Source organism: Rousettus aegyptiacus, unplaced genomic scaffold, assembly GCF_014176215.1.
Source record: "Rousettus aegyptiacus isolate mRouAeg1 unplaced genomic scaffold, mRouAeg1.p scaffold_m13_p_13, whole genome shotgun sequence".
NCBI classification, from domain to species: Eukaryota; Metazoa; Chordata; class Mammalia; order Chiroptera; family Pteropodidae; genus Rousettus; species Rousettus aegyptiacus.
In genome coordinates this window covers 13,144,867-13,162,099 of record NW_023416288.1, presented here as the reverse complement: position 1 = coordinate 13,162,099, position 17,233 = coordinate 13,144,867, and the positions used below count along the sequence as shown (strand labels likewise).

The 17,233-nt window shown below is 37.3% G+C and overlaps 1 protein-coding gene across 5 annotated transcripts in view; it reads left to right on the top strand.

Moving 5' to 3' along the window:
* Window positions 1-17,233, top strand: part of ABCB4 (ATP binding cassette subfamily B member 4) — a 71,162-nt gene that overhangs the window by 41,285 nt on the left and 12,644 nt on the right. For all 5 annotated transcript variants that reach the window (XM_016148012.2, XM_016148011.2, XM_016148013.2 and 2 more), the window contains 6 exons: window positions 18-164; window positions 1,810-1,914; window positions 3,673-3,750; window positions 5,004-5,087; window positions 6,111-6,314; window positions 10,665-10,765. In XM_016148012.2, the coding sequence (XP_016003498.2) occupies window positions 18-164; window positions 1,810-1,914; window positions 3,673-3,750; window positions 5,004-5,087; window positions 6,111-6,314; window positions 10,665-10,765 (719 nt within the window). The remainder of the gene's footprint in view (window positions 1-17; window positions 165-1,809; window positions 1,915-3,672; window positions 3,751-5,003; window positions 5,088-6,110; window positions 6,315-10,664; window positions 10,766-17,233) is intronic.

Sequence of the window (17,233 nt, the reverse complement as noted above, 5' to 3'; positions counted from 1 at the left end):
ATCCTGATATATTCTAGGATGAAAATGTGCCACCAGTATCTTTTCTGAAGGTCTTGAAACTGAATAAAACAGAGTGGCCCTACTTTGTGGTGGGAACAGTATGTGCCATTGCCAACGGGGCGCTTCAGCCAGCATTTTCAGTCATATTCTCAGAGATGATAGCGGTAAGTTTGAAAACATCATTTAACAGCTTGCATTAATTCACTTCATTATTAAATCAGTCCTCATGACAGCCTCACCACTGGGTCCATTTGGGAGTAAAGTAGCCTCAAATTAAACTAAGCCAATGTTTTAAATTTTCTTTTGAGGAAAACGGTGAAGTAGAAGAATAAATAGACTTTGAACATTCAAAGTTATGGTATTAATGGAGGCATTCTAATGAGCTGTTCATTTGGATGAAACTGGTATCAGGCAGTGATCTCCATCCTATTTGTGGAGAGGAGATGCAAGTCTCACAGGAAGGCTGGGATGGGGTGGAGGAGGGAAGAGTTCAAGTCATGCATTTAAGAGGCCAGGATCTGGGCACAGAGCGGCCTCATCACTTAAAAGCTATGCAGACTTAGGCAAACTGTACCTCAGTTTCTTCGTCTATAAAATAATCTCACTGCATAGGATGACTGTGGATCAAAAGAGATTATATAGATAACTGTATGGAAAGCATTTAAGAGTGTCCGCCTCATAGTAAATATTCAAAAAGCAATAGCCACTTCATCATTATTTTAGCAATCTTTCCAAGGCTTGGAGTGGGGAGGGTCCAAGACTGAAAAAAGAAAATTCATGTTATCCAACTGTTAATTTCATTGGGGGATATTTATAGGACATTGTCAGAAATATCTAAGGTTCCATAAAACCCGGTATTTGTATTGTATAAACTTAGTCAACCTTTAACATTATTTGGAGAGACTTTTTTGTTAAAGATGAATTCTTTTCCATCATGTTAAGAATTTATTATGCTTGTGACATAAAAATAAATAAATTTAAAAAGATCCTTCAAATGTTTTTAAATTTAAAAAATAAAGCAATTCTTGGCTCTCTTGCAATTCAAGAGCTATGTGGACTATATCTATATTTTTGGGTATCTCCTATGTGCAAAACACTGCTCCAAACCCTGGAGATATAGCAGGAAATAAAATAAAACAATTCCTGTTCTCAGTTTACTTTCTATTGGGATGGATACATAACACACAAAACAAAATAAAATATATAATGTGTCAAGGCATAATGAGTGTTTTAAAAGCAGGATCTGGCAATGGAGGGACTGGAGATGGGGGTGCTGTTTCATGTAGCTTGGTCAAGAGATGCCTCCCTGGGCAGAGGCCCTGCAGAGTGAAGGGTAGAGACCTGGGCCCAGGGCAGGGAGGAGTTCAAGTTGAGGGAACAGTGAGTGTAGAGGAAACAAACACCAAAATGTACAACCACAGACAATCCATGTGCACAGTTTCAACTCATGTTAAAAACCACATATTCCTCAAAGTCACAGAAACAGAAATAGGATAGTGGTACCGATGGGGCTAGAGAGGGGGTGATGGCGAGTTGCTGTTCAACGAGTTCCCATTTGAGATGGTGAAAAGTTCTGGAGACAGATAGTGGTAAAGGTTGCACAACACTGTGAATGTACTTAACGCAGCTGACTTGTATAATTAAAAATGGTTGAAACAATAAATTTTATGTGAAGTAATTTTATCACAATAAAATAAACCACGTATTTCAAAACCTAGTTTTTAAAACATGATGCTCAAGCCACCACTAAGGGGAGGAATAAACAAGGACCCTAGAATCTAAGCGGGTATTCGAAATGTTCTTTTGTAGATTTTCGGACTGAGGGATGATGAAGTGAAGCAGCAGAAGTGCAACATGATCTCATTGCTGTTTTTAGGTCTAGGAATTACTTCCTTTTTTACTTTCTTCCTTCAGGTGGGTACCGATGATTTGGTCTTCTCGAGTCTAGATTCAATTAGAGAATATAAATTAATTATCTATTAATTAGATTTAACTCTTTTTAATATAGATTGATTAATTATCAATTAACCAAGACCTGATGGAGTTTTTAAATCTTAGACTGAAATGACTTGCAGAAACAATTGGCACAGGGCCTTTCGAGAGGGCAGAATCCAGAACAAAAGGAATTGTAACTTCTCTGTGTGCTAAATTACATCATGTTATAGGTTTGCCCTCAGCAAACATTAATTACCAAGAAAATAGATTGGAGTTCACAGGAGCAATTAGAACCAGTTAAACTCAACTAGTGGTAAACTGGAAAAGCATCAGTGCAGTAGTATACTCTTTTTTGTTGTTAACTCTTAACACAATATCAAGTAACTTCTCTGATTTGTTCCCCCTTAATTGAAAAACTCTTTGAAAGAACATACATTATTTTGTACTTATTTATTTATTTAATTCATTCATCTGCCTTGGGTGTGATTTATTGGTGTGGCCTGGGCAGGTGGCTGAAAAGCCTGCTCTGGCTCTCTGCCTGCCCTTTAGCAGCCTGACACGTCCTCTATGAGGCTGGCAGGTGGCACAGGAAGGAGCCTGGCTCTTAGGTGTAGGTCACATTCGTGGCCCCTCCTGGTGGAGGTTTTCATGTGCTGATGGCCACTGAGCTGGCCAAAATGAACTAGCAAACCTTGCTCAGATTGTACTTTTCTACCTAGATTTTTACCGAGTATCTTTTGTCTATCTCAGTGAGCACTGCACAGGCATTTCTAATACAATTTATTAAGTCAGCAAAATTTTTCCTAGTCAGGCCCAGCAGGCTTCTCTGTTACCATTACTGAACCAATGGTAAAAGTAAGCCAAGCTTTTTTATTTAGAAATCATTGCCTTGCTAGTAGCAACTCAATCTTCCCATCCAACCCCAAGTCCCAGAATGTTTGAGAATGGAGCTAGTTACATAAATATATTTTGGAGTCTGCATGAACAGAGGGCTGATGGAGAGAACTATGGTACCCACATTGGCTTTGAACGACCTGCCGGCAAAGGAAGTAGAAGACCGGGCCAGTCTAGTCCTGGACTCACCCTGGGCACTGATCATACATCTTTCTGGTTTAGTAAACACTTCTGGTGTGTCCTCCCATTCATCCCAGGCGCCCCAGAAGAAAACCCAGCTGTGGACATCTGGGCTACTCTCCAGTTTGAACATGATAAAATTAGAAAGAGGGAAATTGGGGAGGAAGAGTGGCCTAACTGTTCTCCAATCTGAGAGCAAGTGAAGCTGTGGCAGAGAACCAGCCAACTCACTTGGAGCTTCTTACTACACACTTCCTCCCTCCTGCCACGTTACATGAACCAAAATATCTTCCTGCACAGAATTTTGTTAACTTCTATTTTGACTGTTTTAAGTATCAGGAACACACTGAAAGTTGTAATTAAATACAGTATTGTTCTCACTGGGATGTTGTCACTGAAAGTTTTGAAAAGGAAACCTATCTAGAATGGTTCAGAAGCCAGAACTGGGCACTTTTAAGGTTTTGGTCTTATGTTTTGATTCTATACTAATGATTTTGTAGTATGTGAATTTTAAACAGGGTCTTTTAATTAGTATTTGGTCACAGACTTTTGTTATTTGAATAGTTGATTAATACATAAGTAATGCAACATCAGTGTGAATATACTCACTGTGTCAGAACACCAGTGGTGATCAAAAAGGACAAGAGTTTTTTTTTCAACTAGGGCTTCACATTTGGGAAAGCTGGCGAGATCCTCACCACAAGACTTCGGTCAATGGCTTTTAAAGCAATGCTAAGACAGGTAGGTGTGTGCCTCTCCCTGTTCTTGTTGGTGTGCTGTAGTTCCTGTGGTTTCCCATGCCCTCACCCCAGGGTGTTCATACAAGAACAGGTCCGAGCCCTCCAACTCGTTCTGGTCCTTCAATATCCAAAGACCTCTCAGAGTTCTCACGGGAGTAGACTTCCTTTAGGTAGCATTTTGGCTTATTTTGTGACTATATCCACGTGGGTACTGGCATTTCAAGGACCTGTATCTCTTCTCTAGATTCTATGCAGGCCCCAGTGAGTCATTTGAGACTCCAGAAGACCTTTAAACATAGGAAAAGGTGGTTGGTAGTATTCATGTACCACAAGCAACCATACTAACTATAGGTTTTCCCAAATGGTGGTAACTGAGTTTTGTTTCTGTCTTTGTTAAGCTCTCTTTTCACACTAATTCACTTGTTAATGCACATAATTGTTCCCTACTATGTCCCAGACAGAATGCTGGTAGCTGGGACTATAAAACGCATTTTCTGCCCTCTAGTGCAGAATGTGGGGACATGTGCAAACACGAATTCTCTATTTTTATAGAAAAGGCTTAAGAGAGGGCCAGAACATTATTCATCCAATTGACAGGAATTGATTACATTCCTATTTGTAAAATGGCACATAGCAGATATCATAATTTAGCAAATCTAGTATCTTTTAAACTGTTGCTATGTAGGGAAAATTATTTTATTTGAAACTAAAAGACTGCAGGTGAGTAGCTTATAATTAAAATCATATCTAAGATACACTCTTAATTTTTGTTTAAAACAAAACAAAAACCTGGTGAAAAACCAAGGCTGATTTTCTTATGCCTATTATGTATAAAAAAGAGCCACATCCAGCACAGCACCCCCATCCTCTATGAGGGACACCTCATAGCAGGGAGGGAATGTTTCTAGTCCCTAGCTGTGGGGAGTGGGTGATGGATGCCCACATGTACCCACAGCCTCAGGTGGAACTGGCAGGGAGCACAGCTACAGTCTGGAGAAGCCCTGCCCAGCCCCCGACAGTGGTGCTGTCTCTGTCACGATGCAGCAGCCTCAGGGCTTGGATCCTAATAGACTCCAAGGGTGTGTGCTCAGAGCAGGGACAAGGGCTCTATGCTGCATGGGAGGGTGCCCCTAAATGCCTGGACCCAAGTTAAATGTGGGGTTTTCCTCAGCATTGAAGGTCTGAGAGATTTCATCTGATTTTCTTTGCTGGCTTTAATTTCGAACTAATTTAAAGGTGTATTTTGTACCGTAGGACATCAGCTGGTTTGATGATCATAAAAACAGTACTGGTGCACTTTCTACAAGGCTTGCAACTGATGCCTCCCAAGTACAAGGAGTAGGTAGACTCTACTACTGTTTTTCTTTAACATGGTTTTAAATAAACATATAGTATAGCTGCATCCATTAAGTTGCTTTCAGCTGGAAATTACGGAAAACTCAAACTTGCCTAAACAGTAAAGAGGAAGGTTAGACTTCAGGGTTGATTGATCCACTGGCTCAAATATGTCACAAAAGACCCAGGTTCCTTTTGTCTTGTGTGGCTTTTAGTCCTCAGCACTGGCTTCATCCTAGGGCTTGTTACCTCATGGCCCTAGGATGGCTGCCAGTAGCAACCAGCACCCCAAACTTCCTCATTTCCCATCCAGTAAAAGAGAGTACACACCTGTAACTCAACAACCGAACACCCTTCCCATAACTGTTTTGGGCTAATTTGGGTCATATGCCAGACCCTGAACCAGTGACTGTCTCTGGGTAATGCCACACTCTCCCTGGCTTGCCCCCTCTGCACCTGGAGCTGTGGTCTGTTGCTGTGAAGCTCACTGAGTCCACACAACCCAGGAGAGCAGGGAAAGTCAACTGCAGTGTTCACTATAACAGCCCTGTTTTCTGAAAGGTACAAGTAGTAATTCATCTTCATGTATGCTTCACAGTGAATGGTTTCTTAGGATATGTACACTTTATAACATACGGTCTCGGAGTATTTAAATTTCCCTCTTATACGTTTGAAGCCAACAGTCTTTAAAATGACCAGAGTACACTGGGGTTAGTTTCCTCTGTAAACTTTGCCTTCATGAAAAAGCATGTGTACCCCATAGCCTATTCCCAAAACAGAGCATCTGATTACTCAATTCTGTAATGCTGAATTCCTGTGGGCAGGGGAGGAATGAGAAGTGAAAGACATGAACAAAGAAAAATCTGCAGAGCCTCATGAGTTAAGTACAAGAATTTTGGACTTATTGTAATGAAAGGGAGCAAGGTTAGCTGGAGACTCAAAATCCTCTCATCTTCTGACCAGGAAGCCTAAGCCTACAGCTCATGGATTTGCAACTTAAAACAAAACTGCCTCTCTTTCTTCCAGGCCACTGGGACCAGGTTGGCTTTAATTGCACAGAACACAGCCAACCTTGGAACTGGTATTATCATATCATTTATTTATGGTTGGCAATTAACCCTTTTGCTGTTATCGGTTGTTCCAATTATGGCTGTATCAGGAATTGTTGAAATGAAAATGTTGGCTGGAAATGCCAAAAGACATAAAAAAGAACTGGAAACTGCTGGAAAGGTGGGTCAAATAAGGCTTCAGTGAGTATGAGTATTTTTAGACATGTGTTTCATTTGAATTGTTTATTATAACATGCACGTTTTAATAGTTAAATGTGCTCACTATAATTAATAATTGTCAACACTGCATGAAATAGTTTACTGTATTAATAATGCCTAGAACTTGAACATAGACTAATGTAAAGCATTGGTCCCCAACTTTTTTGGCACCAGGAACCAGTTTCGTAGAAGACAATTTTTCCACAGACCTGTGGTGGGGTTAGAGGGTGGGGATGGTTTCGGGATGATTCAGGAGCATTACATTTATTGTGCACTTTATTTCCATCATTATTACACTGTAATATATAATGGAATAATTATACAACTCACCATTATGCAGAATCAGATGCTACCAGATGCAGCTGTACAATCGAAGTACATTAATTCACTTGCCACTATAAAGCCTGCCACCAGATGCAAATTATCTTTTGCCACACACTGATGGAGTTTTGATGTGAGTCTGCAAGCAATTGATTTGTTACGGTCCCTTTGTAGTCAGATTTTTCTGCTAATGTTAATCTGTATTTGCAGCTACTCCCTAGCTAGCATCACCACCTCAGCTCCACCTCAGATCATCAGGCACTAGATTTACATAGAGAGCGTGCAACCTAGATCCCTCAAATGCACAGTTCACAATAGGGTTTGCACTCCTATGAGAATCTAATACCTAATGATCTGAGGTGCAGCTGAGGTGGTGATGCTATTGATGGGGAACAGCTGTAAATACAGATGAAGCTTTGCTTGCTGGCCTGCTGCTCACCTCCTGTTGTGTGGCCCAGGTCTTAACAGGTCATTGCTCAGTATTGGTCCATGGCCCTGGGGTTGAGGGGGTCTTTGATATAAAGCTTTTAGCACTGAACGTGTGGTTATCATAAAGAATCTCTGAATTCCTATATTTCATTTTACCTTTTACTTTATATTCTGATGCCATCATTAGAACAAATGTTACCCCTATTTAACAGAAGGAGTCCTTAAGGCAGAGAATACAAGTGAATTGTTCAAGGGAGGATCTTTACTGGTACTTAAGAGACAGTTTTCTTCTTGGCTATGGTTTCTCTAATTGAGGTGGGCAGCCACCAGTTGGCAGTAATGCTTCAGTTTGTAGTCTTAACTATAATGGCAGTTGGGTGAACACTTGTGTGCCAATTACTCTAAGTATTTATATGCTCCAACTCATTATATCTTCACATTAATCCTGTAAAACCGGTACTAATGTTACCCCAATTTTAGAAATGTGGAACTTGAGAAACAAATTAAAGGCATGGTTGAGGTTCAAAGCTCTTTATTATACAGCCCCTTTATATATGTTAAGATGTGTATAAATCTATATATAAACATTTTATTTACATGTACATGAATTTAAATGTTTAAATGTATATTACAGCCAGGAAAATTTAACTCTTATTTATGTAAATATTATCCTTCATTGAAATATTAGGAAATGAAGCAGTTAATGAATATAAATTGTGATATAGTTTCTATAGCACACTTTACAAAGCCCTCTCACAAACATTTCTGCAAGTGGCCTTTGCTATACTTATGTGAAATGGGACAGATAACATCTCCACCTCACAAAGAAAGCATTCATAGGTTGAGTGACTGCTCTATTTATGTAGCATATAAGGGGTGAGATTAGGATTCCAACTAAGCGTATTTCCACCAAACCAATTATATCCGATGAAATCCTCGCTCCTTCTGTCTTAACCAGCATCAGCTGAGTTCAATGTAGTATCACTCATCCCCAGTTTCCATCAGGATGCTTCCTTCTCCTGTTCACCCTGTGTCCTCTCCTGGAGGCAGAGATCTCCAGAACAGTGTATGGTTCCCAGACTTAAGAAGTGCTGGGTGTCCAAAGTTTTTGAAGATCCTGCTGGCTACTGGCTGTGAGTACTTTAGGGCATTATTTCCTTGACTTCCGTTTGTCACAACTGCTAAAAAACAGCCTTTCATTTGGTTTGCTTTCTCCTTCTGAACCCTGCTTCTTTTCACTTTTCAGAAGGGAAAATTGTCAGTAGTTAGAATGAAGATAAATTTTTCTTAGACTAGTTACGTGAAAGAAAGCATATTGAATCTAGTTGAGATAAAAGAGTCTTAATGCTATTAAAAATGGCCAATAACACTAAAAGTTGCCAGCATTTCAGCAGGAGTAGGGCAGTTAGAATTGAGCAATATATCAAACAAAAAATATGTTAGGTTATTAGTCTTGGCCTTGCTACTCACCATATGTGATATTGAAGAAGGCCCCAATTTCTCTAGTCCACTTTTATGAAATAAGAAATTGTACCAGATAATGTCCCAAGTTCTTTTCAGCTAATAAATACTTTGTCATTCCAGGGATCAGAGAATGAATAGAGAATGAATAACTCAGATTGGCAAGCCTGAAATTATTTTTAGTAACTACTTGAACCTAATAAGGTGTTTCTTGAAAAATATATATGAGCAGTTGGAAATTTTAAATGTTTTTAGGTTATATATATATATATATATATATTATTATTATTATTGTGACATTGGTTAATGAAATCCAGTAAATGTTCATTATCAACAATTTAATCATAGTTCAATATTGTTTACTTAGTCAACTCTTGATTAACACAGAATAATGGTTAGAAAGAAGTCTTGGAAAACTCCCCACACCACTATTTTTTCAAAATGAAAAGTTGTCATTTATGTGGGTGCAGAGTAATCATAGTTCAAGTACATTGGGATGTGGGGTTTCTCTTCATTTTCATTTTTCAAAAAGGGCTGTGTAACGAGGGTGTTGTTGGCTAGGCTGGGAAGGGGGAGGGGTAGGCTGCATAGCAACCTTTTTGACACAGGCCCTGCCTGATTATTGCATTTAGGGACCTGCTGAACCAGAACTAACCCTTAAAGCAGTTAATCAAGTGTTGAGTGTAAAATTACAAAGCAGGGAGAGTAGCATAAAATAATGGGTTAAGAGCGTGTACTCAGCATCAGATAAACTGATAAAGAATCTTCGCTTGCCTACTTATTAACTCAAGAGCTTTAGTCAAGTCATTTAACTTTTCTGTGTATCAGTTCCTTATCCGTGGAAGCAGGAATGATAATATTTATTTCACAGGGTTGTTGTGAGACTAAATGAGACCATCTGGGTTAAATGAGGTAATACTTGACATATAGTAAAAGCTCAATAAGTATTCTCTATTATTACTGTCAGATTTTTCATTTATAATAAAGATATAAGGTTATTCAGCCAAATATCTAAAGTAGCAAATATCTTGCTTTTATCTGGTTACAGAAGCTTAGAAGTGAGGTAAAAGTTGTAAAGCTGATAAAACAAAAACCTAAAATTAAAATCTTAAGTTTCTTGTGCAAATGGTTTAGATGACAACTGTCAATCTATGATTTAGACTAACTAGCTGCCACAGACAATTAACATCACTCCAAGGTGGTTTGGCTGTCTGAATCAGAAAACTGCGCTGACTGGTTTAGGTAAAAGAGATATGATGTAAGGACACATAGAAGTACAGGGGATATCCACGGTTTATGTTACCGGAAAGTCAACAGCATCTCCTATTTTAGAGCTATAAGCTCTACTGTCTCTGAGGTTCTCTACACAGATTGCTGGGTCATATGGTAGTTCTATTTTAAATGTTTGAGGGACCTCCATACTGTTTTCCATAGTGACTCTCTCTTGCTACATATTCAAATGTACTCTGGTGATCTTAGCTTTTGCATCCGCAGGACTTCTCTGTCCAAGCAGTTGCCTCAAGTCCAGGAAACAGAATCTGATTGGCCTAGATCAGGCAGGTGTCTGTCCCTGGTTCAATCAGGGATTTAAGGCAGGATCACGTTATTTACAATTTGAATCATCTTTCCAATTACGGGCAAACAATTTCTCTTGGGAGGGATATACTCACAAAGGAAATGATTGACACCTCCAGCGGGCCCTTAGAAATCGCTTAGCCTAATTCTCTAGGAACCTACCCTATGAAGAAAGCAAAAGCCACATAGAGATGTGACTAAAGCCACTTAAGTAACTGCTTGGTGGCAGGGCTGGGAATAGAATCAGGTTTCTCCTGCTCCAGCCATTCTTGCATAAGCTGGTCAGTATCCTTGGGGATACAAAAACTTGCCCACCATACTCGGCACCACTAGAGGTGCTTTTAAGATTGACAGTTTTGTCAGAGTTGATCTTAAAGAGCACATTATACCTTTACTTTAAAAATTGGAGGAATTTTTAAAACCATCAACATAATTTTCAGGATTTGACAGAGCCCTAAGGTTTATATTTTTCATTATTTCAGAAATAAAATCCCCATTTCTAATTCAGATCTACTTTACATTACAGATTGCAACAGAGGCAATAGAAAATATTAGGACAGTTGTGTCCTTGACCCAGGAAAGAAAATTTGAATCAATGTATGTTGAAAAATTGTATGGAGCTTACAGGTAATGAGCATATGATTGTTATTAAGTACCTAGTGCTTTTCTAAGGCTGAATTATTGTCCCCAAAAGAGAATATAATTCTGCTGTTCCAATAATATGACTATGAAGAGGACGTTTTTCAATAATTATCTCATTGAAAATAGTAGCTTTTTGATGTGACTGGGCCATAAGGTTGGATTATTACATATCCTGTGAAAACAATAGATTGGGTCTCCAAGAACTGAAAGGCACAGAGGACTATGCAAGTGTTTGTTCATCAGTGCAGGCAATATAAAATAAAAAGCCATCTGGATGGTTCAGGATAAACATTGGTTTAAGGAATAGCTCAAACCTTTATTTTCTTCAGACTGTGTAGACTGAACCAAAGATGAGGCTTGTTATTTGGTTAATTAAAGTACAGTAGTCCCTCCTTATCCATAGTTTTGCCTTCCACAGTTTCAGTTACCCACAGTCAACCATGGTCTGAAATATTAAATGGCAAATTACAGGAATAAACAATTCACAAATTTTATTGTATTTTTTATTGAAATATAATTGAATTACAATATTATATTAGTTTCAGGTGTATGAATTCTTTTATATTTGAATACTAACCATATATTGGATAAATCATTCAGTAGGTTACTTTTTCATTTTGTTGATGGTTTTCTTTGCTGTGCAAAAGCTTCTTTAGTTTGATGTAGTTCCACTTGTTTATTTTTGCTTTTCTTGCCCTTGCCTGAAGAGACATCCAAAATAATATCGCTAAGATTGATGTCAAAAGTTTACTTTCTACGTCTTCTTCTAGGATTTTTATAGTTTCAGGTCTTGTATTTAAGTCTTTAATGCATTTTGAGTTTATTCTTGTATATGATGTAAGATAGTGGTCCAGTTTTATTCTTTTGCATGTCTAATTTCACAGCATCATTTGTAAAGAGACTGTCTTTTCCCCATGGTGTAATCTTTCCTTTTTTGTTGTAGATTAACTCACCATATGTGGGTGGGTTTATTTCTGAACTTTCTATTCTGTTCCATTGATATATGTGTCTGCTTTTTTGCTAGTACCATACTGTTTAGATTACTATGGCTTTGTAGTATATTTTGAAGTAAAGGGGATATGATAACTCCAGCTTTGTTCTTTCTTAATATTGATTTGGCTATTTGGGACCTTTTGTGGGCCCGAATATAATTTTAGGATTATTTGTTCCAGTTCTGTAAAAAAAGAAAAAAATGTCATTGGTGTTTTGATAGGGATTGCATTGAACTTGCTTTGAGGAGTATAATTACTTTGACAATGTTAATTCTTCCCATCTGTAAATATAGAATAGCCTTCCATTTATTTGTGTCACTTTCAGTTTCTTTCTTCAATGTTTTATCAGAGTATAGGTCTTTCATATCCTTGGTTAAATTTATTCCTAGGCATTTTATTCTTTTTGATGCAATTGTAAATGGGATTGTTTTCTTAATTTCTCTTTCTGATCATTTGTTATTATCATATATAAATGCAACAAATTTCTTTAAAATTGTATATTAATTTTGTATCCTGTAACTTTACTGAATTCATTTATTAGTTCTAATGATATTTCAGTGGAGTCATTAAGGTTTTCTATGTAGTATCATGTCATCTGTAAATAATGACAGTTTCATTTTTTCCTTTCCACTTCCAAAGCTTTTTATTTCTTCTCCTTGCCTAATTTCTGTGGCTAAGACTTCAAATACTATGTTGAATAAAAGTGGAAAGAGTAAACATACTTATCTTATTCCTGATCTTAGAGGAAAAGACTTCAGCTTTTCACCATTGAAGATGATTATAACTGTGGACTTATCATATATAGCCTTTACTATGTTGAGGTGTGTTTCCTTAATACACACTTTGTTGAGAATTTTACCACTAATGGATGTTGAATTTTGTCAAATGTTTTTTCTGCATCTATTAAGATAATCATATAATTTTTATCCTTCATTTTGTTAACACAATGTATCACATTGATTGATTTGAGGAGGTTAAACCATCCTTACATCCCTGGAATAAATCCTACTTGATCATGGCAAATGATCCTTTTCATGTATTGTTGAATTAGATTTGCTAATATTTTGTGAGGATTTTTGCATCTATGTTTATCAAGGATATTGGCCTGTAATTTAATTAATTAATTAATTAGTTAATTAATTTAGTAGCGTCTTTGCTTAGTTTTGGTATCAGGGTAATGCTGGCGTTTAAAATGAGTTTGGAAATTTTTGTTTCTCTTCAATATTTGGGAATAATTTGAGAAGGCTAGGTCTTAACTCTTCTTTAAATGTTTGGTAGAATTCACATGTAAAGCCATGGGGACCTGAACTTTTGTTTGTTGAGAGGTTTTGATAACTGATTCAATTTTATTACTGGTTATTGGTCTATCCAGATTTACTATTTCTTCATGATTCAGTCTTAGAAGGTTATATGTTTCTAGGAATTTATCTATTTGTCCAATTCATTGCCGTATAATTGTTGATAGTATTCTCTCATGATCCATTCTATTTCCATGTATCAGTTGTAATTTCTCCTCTTTCATTTCTGAATTATTTATTTGGGCCTTTTCTTGTTTTTCTTGATGAGACTGTCTAAGGGTTTATAAAATGTGTTTTCAAAGGATCAGCTCCTAGTTTTATTGATTTTTTTCTTATTTTTTTTGGTCTCTATTTCATTTATTTCTGCTCTGGTCTTTACAATTTCCTTCTTTCTCCTGATTTTAGGCTTTGTATGTTCTTCTTTTTCTAGTTCCTTTAGATGTAACTTTAAACCGAGATTTCTCTTGTTTCTTGACATAGGCCTGTATCACCATAACCTACCCTCTTAGAACTGCTTTTGCTGCATCCCAAAGATTTTGGAAAATTGTGTTTACACTTTTATTTGTCTCAAGGCACTTTTAAATTTTTCTCCGATTTCTTCATTGACTCATTGGTCATTTAATAGCATGTAGTTTAGTTTCCACATGTTTGTGTTTCTTGTAGTTTCTTTCTTGTAATTGATTTCTAATTTTGCAACCATTTGTTGTGTTTGATGCATGATATGATTTCATCTTCTTAAATTTATTGAGACTTACTTGTGGCCTAATGTGATCTATCCTGGAGAATGTTCCATGAGTACTTGAAGAGTATGTATTCTGTGGCTTTTGGATGGAATGTTCTGTATATGTCAATTAAATTCACCTGCTCTACTGTGTTCTTTAAGGCTAATGTTTCATGATTTTCTGTTAATTATGATGTGTCTGGAAAATCTACCTATTGATGTAAGTGAGATATTAAAGTTCCCTACTATTATTGTGTTGTGGTCAATTTCTCCTTTTATTTCTGTTAATATTTGCTTTATATATTTAGATATTCCTGTGTTGTTGCATAAATATTTATAGATGTTATATCGTCTTATTGGATCAACTCCTTTACCATTCATTATATAATGCTCTTTTTTGTCTTTGTTACATTCTTTATTTTAAAGTCTATTTTGTCTGATATAACTATTGCTACCCCAGCTTCCTTTTCATTTCCATTTGTAAGGAATATCTTTTTCCATTCCTCTACTTTCAGTCTGTGTGTGTTTTTGGTTTTGAGGTAAGTCTCTCTCAGCAGCATGTAGATGGGTCTTGTATTTTTATCCATTCATCCACCCTATATCTTCTGATTGGAGAATTTAGTCCATTCATAGTTAAAGTAATTATCGATAGGCATATGCTCATTGCCATTTTGTAATTGTTTTCTGACTATTTGGGGGAGTTCCTCTCAGTTCCTTCCATCTTCTCTTTATCTCTCTTTGTGGCTTGATGGCTTTCTTTAGACTTGTGTTTAGGTACTTTTCTTGTTTTGTGTATTTACTATAAGTTTTTTTCTTCATGGTTACTGCGAGGTTTACATATAACATCTTATGTATATAACAGGGTCTTTTAAGATGATAAAAACCCAAATTTAAGCACATTCCAACACTTTACATTTTTATCCCCTACCATTTTATATTTTATGACATATTTTACATATTATTTTATGTATCCCTTAACTAATTGTTATATTTTAAAATTAATTTTATTACTTTTGTCTTTTACCCTTCATGCTTGATATATAAATGATTGATCTGCTACCTTTATTTAGCTTTTCTGGTGTAATCTTTACTTTTCTATGATTTTTTTCTTATTAATTTCTTTTCTATCTTAGCTTAGAGAAGTCCCTTTAACATTTTTTGTAAAGCTAGTTTAATGGTTATAAACTTCTTTACCTTTTGCCTACCTGAGAAACTTTTAATCTCCCCTTCAATTCTGAATGATAACTTTGCTGGGCAGAGAATTCTTGGTAATTTTTTTTCACTTTCAGTACTTCAAATATGTTATGCCACATGCTTTTGGTTTGTAAAATTTCTGCTGAAAATAATTTGCTGATAGCTTTATAGGGTTTCTTTTGCATGCAATAAATTGTTTTACTCTTGCTGTTTTTAAGATTCTGTCTTTATCCTTAACTTTTACTACTTTAATTATAATGTGTCTGTGTGTTTTTTTTTTTTGGGGCTCATCTTATTTGGAACTATCTGGGATTCATGGACCTGGATGTTTGTTTCCTTCACCAAATTAGAGTAATTTTTAGCCATTATTTCTTCAAATAATTTTTCTGGCCCTTTTTCTCTTCTTCTTCTTCTTCTTCTTCTTCTTCTTCTTCTTCTTCTTCTTCTGGAACGCCAATAATGCTATTATTATGCTCAATGTTGTCCTAGAGATCCCTTAATGATTTTCACTTTTAAAATTATGTTTTTCATTTTGCTGTTTACTCTGGGTGATTTTCATTGCTTTATTTTCCTATTCTCTGAATCATGTTTCTATTTCACCCATTCTGCTGCTGAATCTCTCTAATGTGTTCTTCAGTTTAGTTATAAGTTCTGTTTGGTACTTTATTACATTTCTATCTCTTTGTTGAAGTTTTCTCTGTGTTCATCCGTTCTTTGTCTAACATCAGTGAGCATCTTTATGACCATTACTTTGAATTCTTTATCATGTAGATTACTTTTCTCCATATTCTTAAAGTCTTTTTCTAGGATTTTGTTTTGTCCTCTAATTTGGAACATATTTCTCTGTTTTCTCATTTTGCTTGACTCTCTGTGTTTGTTTCTATGTATTAGGTAAATAGCTATCTTTCTCAATGTTGAAGGAGTGGCTTTGTGTGGGCAATGATCTTTCTCATTCACCTTTGCCCTAGTTCTTGGTTGTCTCTTGAACCTTTGTGATTGTCTAGTCTTGATAAGTTATTCATTATATGCCTTCAATGTTGGTAGTGTACCAGGACCTGTCAGTGTTACAAGGGAAGAAATCTCATTTTGCCCCTTGTTTCAGGCTGATTGGAGGGGTGGATTGCACACCCCTCAGGCAGCAGCTTTTATGGTATACAAACTTACATAGTCCTGTTGGGCTACAATCTTTGTCCCTGCTGGCCTCCAGATCAGGAGACCTGGAGGTGTCCCCTGGGCGACAGTTGCCCAAATTGGGACCCTAAACAAGTGTTAAGCTTTCACAAGTCTCATGTCTCTTTGAGCTGTAATGAGGCCAAGAAGGTGTGCAAGGGTGTTGTAGCTTTGCTTTCATTCCCTGAAAGCACCTCCTTTAGCTCCTAGGTATGTGGGAAACCTGAAGCCTGTTTTTCCAAGCTGAAGCTCCAGGCTAATAGGCGTTGGGTTTTAGTTTGCTGTTTATGCAGTGCCCTGGAGGTGGCGATCTGCCAACAACTGTCTTTTGAATTTTTACAGTCCAGTGGAGCTCAGTTATGCCAGTCCTCTTAGCCACAGTGTCAGGCATCACTGGGTATCGCCTGTGTGGATTGCACACCCCTCTGGCTTTAGCAAAGTAGCTATATAGTGTAGGGGGTGGGGCTTGCTTGCTGCTTTCAGGAAGACTTTGGGAAAACATCTCCACTGCCTATGCCCATGGGCTTCAGCAGTGCAGCTAGAGAGTGCTTTGTTTGTGTGTATGCAGGCTTTAGGCTGGGGATGAGAGAATGCCACAACTGTTTTCCAGCCTCAGCAGGTGGGCGTGGGAAGTTTGCAATCACTGGCACTGGCGGACTTCAGCTAAGGCGCGGGAGAATGCCCAACATTCCCAATCACCTACTGCTTCCAAGGAGTGGGAGGGTATTGTAACCCCTTATACTCTTCTCTGGTTTCAGCAAGGCAGTGAGATAGTGTCTCCCTCACTCACCCACCTGAGTTAGCAGGTTAGGTAGACAGTGCAATAATGGCATCCACCAGCTCCTCTGTCTTTGGGGAGCTTTTCAACTGTACCCCTCCTTTCCAGCCAATGGTTTTAGGTTTACATGTAGTCTGGGCACTTTTCCAACTGATAATTTTTTGTTAGGTTTTGTTGTTGTTGTTGTCGTTGTTGTTGTTTTCTTTCTTTGTTTTTTGTTTGTTTGTTTTTGTTTTTGTTTTTTGGTTTTTTTGGGTTTTTTTGTGGTCAGGGTAGGTCTTTGTGTGAGTGTGACCACAC